Source organism: Anopheles aquasalis, chromosome 2, assembly GCF_943734665.1.
Source record: "Anopheles aquasalis chromosome 2, idAnoAquaMG_Q_19, whole genome shotgun sequence".
In the NCBI taxonomy this organism is placed as follows: Eukaryota; Metazoa; Arthropoda; class Insecta; order Diptera; family Culicidae; genus Anopheles; species Anopheles aquasalis.
In genome coordinates, this window is record NC_064877.1 from 72,900,647 (window position 1) to 72,903,146 (window position 2,500).

Sequence of the window (2,500 nt, forward strand, 5' to 3'; positions counted from 1 at the left end):
GTGGAGAGTCGTATCAAGACAAAAGTAAACTACTAACAAATTGAACAAAGGGGTAGTCTTACAAAAACTAAATGCAACACATTTCCGCGAATGAACAACAACGAGATAAACGGTTCACACAGCTACTTAGCGATCTCTACATACGTGCGCATTCCTTTGAATCCTTGGAGAAGTCTACGCTACACAAATTATGCCGTAAGATTATGCGCTAATTCTGCAACGACCACGACGCTCATAAGTCTTTCGGTGTCTCCCTTTGCCGGTGACCACTACTGGCCGACAGCCGGGAGCATTCGATGATAATATCTGAATTCGAATTATACTTCCATGGGTTTTAGGCTAGCTAGCTGTTGTCAATTTGTTATCTAGAGTATATGGTTACTTCCTCTTTGCACCGCGTGGTCTTATGGTTGGTTATTTTGACGAAATCGTTTGCTGCGCGGAAGCTTCGGGCTGTGGCTTCGGTGGTTGTTGGCGGCGGTGTTGGTGAAGGCTTATCGGTAGGTTAATACGGCTACGGTTACAGATGTTGATTATCTAGAAAGCAGCTCGCTATTTTTGTGGGGAGGGTTTGTAAGCGCTCCGGAATATCTTGAGGAAGGGCTGGTCTCAGGTTGGTCCTCTGCTGCACATTGCGGTTCGGCCGTGCTTCGTTTACTGCGGCTGAGTAGGGGGTGGCGAGCTGGTTGCGGTGGCGCCTGCTGCTGAGTCACTGGCCGTGGACAGTGGTCAAATACTGGTTTGTAGTAGGCCACGCTCAAGATTGAAACATTCCAGCACCGAGGCACCGATTGAGCTACGCCTTGTAAGCATCGACGTGACGATGGTCCACTTGTTAAGCTTCGGTTCATAGCGTTCGACCGAGTTCAACGACGATGATCCATCATTGCCACCCAGTGCGTACAGTGAACCATTGGCCTCGACGACCTCGTGAGTTGATCTGCAAAACAGCAAAAAGGCCGAGGGTTATATAGAGCACCGGCAGGGCTAACGTGATGCTTCTTACCTTCTCGAGTGCATCGCACTGATCGGTTCCCAGGCGTTGGTGCGTAGATTGAACCGTTCGCCTGTCTGCATGCACATCGTACCATCGCTTCCACCGATGCAGTACAGATACCCGTCTAGTGCCGCCACACCGCAGCTACTCCTTCGCGACGTCATACTCGGCACCGATGTCCAGCTGCCTACGCGTGGATCAAACCGCTCCACCGATGACTGATAGTTACTGGAATCGAATCCACCGAGCGAGTAGATACAGTTGTCCAGTACTGCCACCCGGCAGTACCGTCTTCTAGTGCTCATCGCAGGACACGATGTCCACACTCCGGTCAGGGGATCGTACCGCTCCACACTACTCAAACAGGACGCTCCATCATAACCACCGCACACGTACAACAGTCCGTCGAAGGCGCACGTCCCGAGACAGGACCGTTTCGTACCCATCGGTGTGATGTTGATCCACTCGTTGGTCAGGGGATTGTAGCATTCGGCCGTCGCCAGATCATTCTCACCATCGTACCCACCGACCACGTACAGTAGCTTCCGCAGCGATGTGACACCGGCCCTTGAGCGGCGCGAAATCATCGGTGAAATCGTCATCCATGCGTTCGTCTTCGGATTGTAGCATTCGCACTCGTTGTGGATGGCAAACAGGCTTCCGCCACCGACGGCAAAGATGTACGAACGCATTCCCTCCGGACGCCGCTCGAGGGTACGCTGGCTGACGAGGGAACTGCGTTGTTCCGGCAGCAGATGGTACTTCATTGCCTCGAGCAGCAGCTCCTTACAGTGCGGATCTTCACGGACGAGCGCTTCCGTTTCGACGCAGTTCATGAGAAACTCCCGGTTGACCAGTGGCAACCGAACGTGCGACATCAGCTCCGATATGTGCTTCTTGCGCTCGATCAGATCATGCTTTACCCAGTTCAGTACGGCCACGAACACCTTCTCTTCCGAGCAGATGTTGAGCTGGCTGTTTGAAATCAGATCTTGTACCTAGAGGACGGTGGACATGGATTAGAAGGTAAACTAATAAGGTGAGGGTCCTCCATTCCTGTTCCAAGTATCGCCATAATTTAACAAATTAATTTCGCGTTTCGAGTATCAATTCATCAGTGAGAGAGAGAGAGGAATTGGATTGATTTTTCGAATCTCCCATGGTCCTTGCGAATGATATCGTTCAACAACACAGCGATTGATTGCATTTCTGTTCGCTGGTGTCCTCGCTTCAATGATCCAATATGTCCGTGGGATTAAAACGATTGCGATTCCTGTAACTCGTTCGTTTGCTTCCACGAATTGTGATGCAAAGGTCGAAGGGATTTACATGTTCACCTGCGAATGCGGGACCTTTCGAATCCTTGTTTAATCCCGAAAATGGAACGCACCTGGCTGTCGTCTCACACGTCGCCCTCATTCCACTCAGCACCATGGCATGCAAACGTGGTGGTCAGTGGCAACCATTGTATCGGATCAATTAGAACTTATCGGCGGAGCAAAC

The 2,500-nt window shown here is 51.1% G+C and overlaps 1 protein-coding gene across 1 annotated transcript in view; it reads right to left on the reverse strand.

The window, feature by feature from the left end:
• The window catches only part of LOC126572723 (kelch-like protein 17), a 10,504-nt gene that overhangs the window by 1,067 nt on the left and 6,937 nt on the right, over positions 1 to 2,500 (reverse strand). Inside the window, exons 7-8 of the mRNA XM_050232265.1 lie at positions 1,007 to 1,995; positions 1 to 940 (exon numbers count right to left, since the gene is read on the reverse strand). The exon at positions 1 to 940 is cut by the window's left edge and continues 1,067 nt beyond it. Of these exons, the coding sequence (XP_050088222.1) occupies positions 730 to 940; positions 1,007 to 1,995 (1,200 nt within the window). The 3' untranslated portion in view covers positions 1 to 729. The remainder of the gene's footprint in view (positions 941 to 1,006; positions 1,996 to 2,500) is intronic.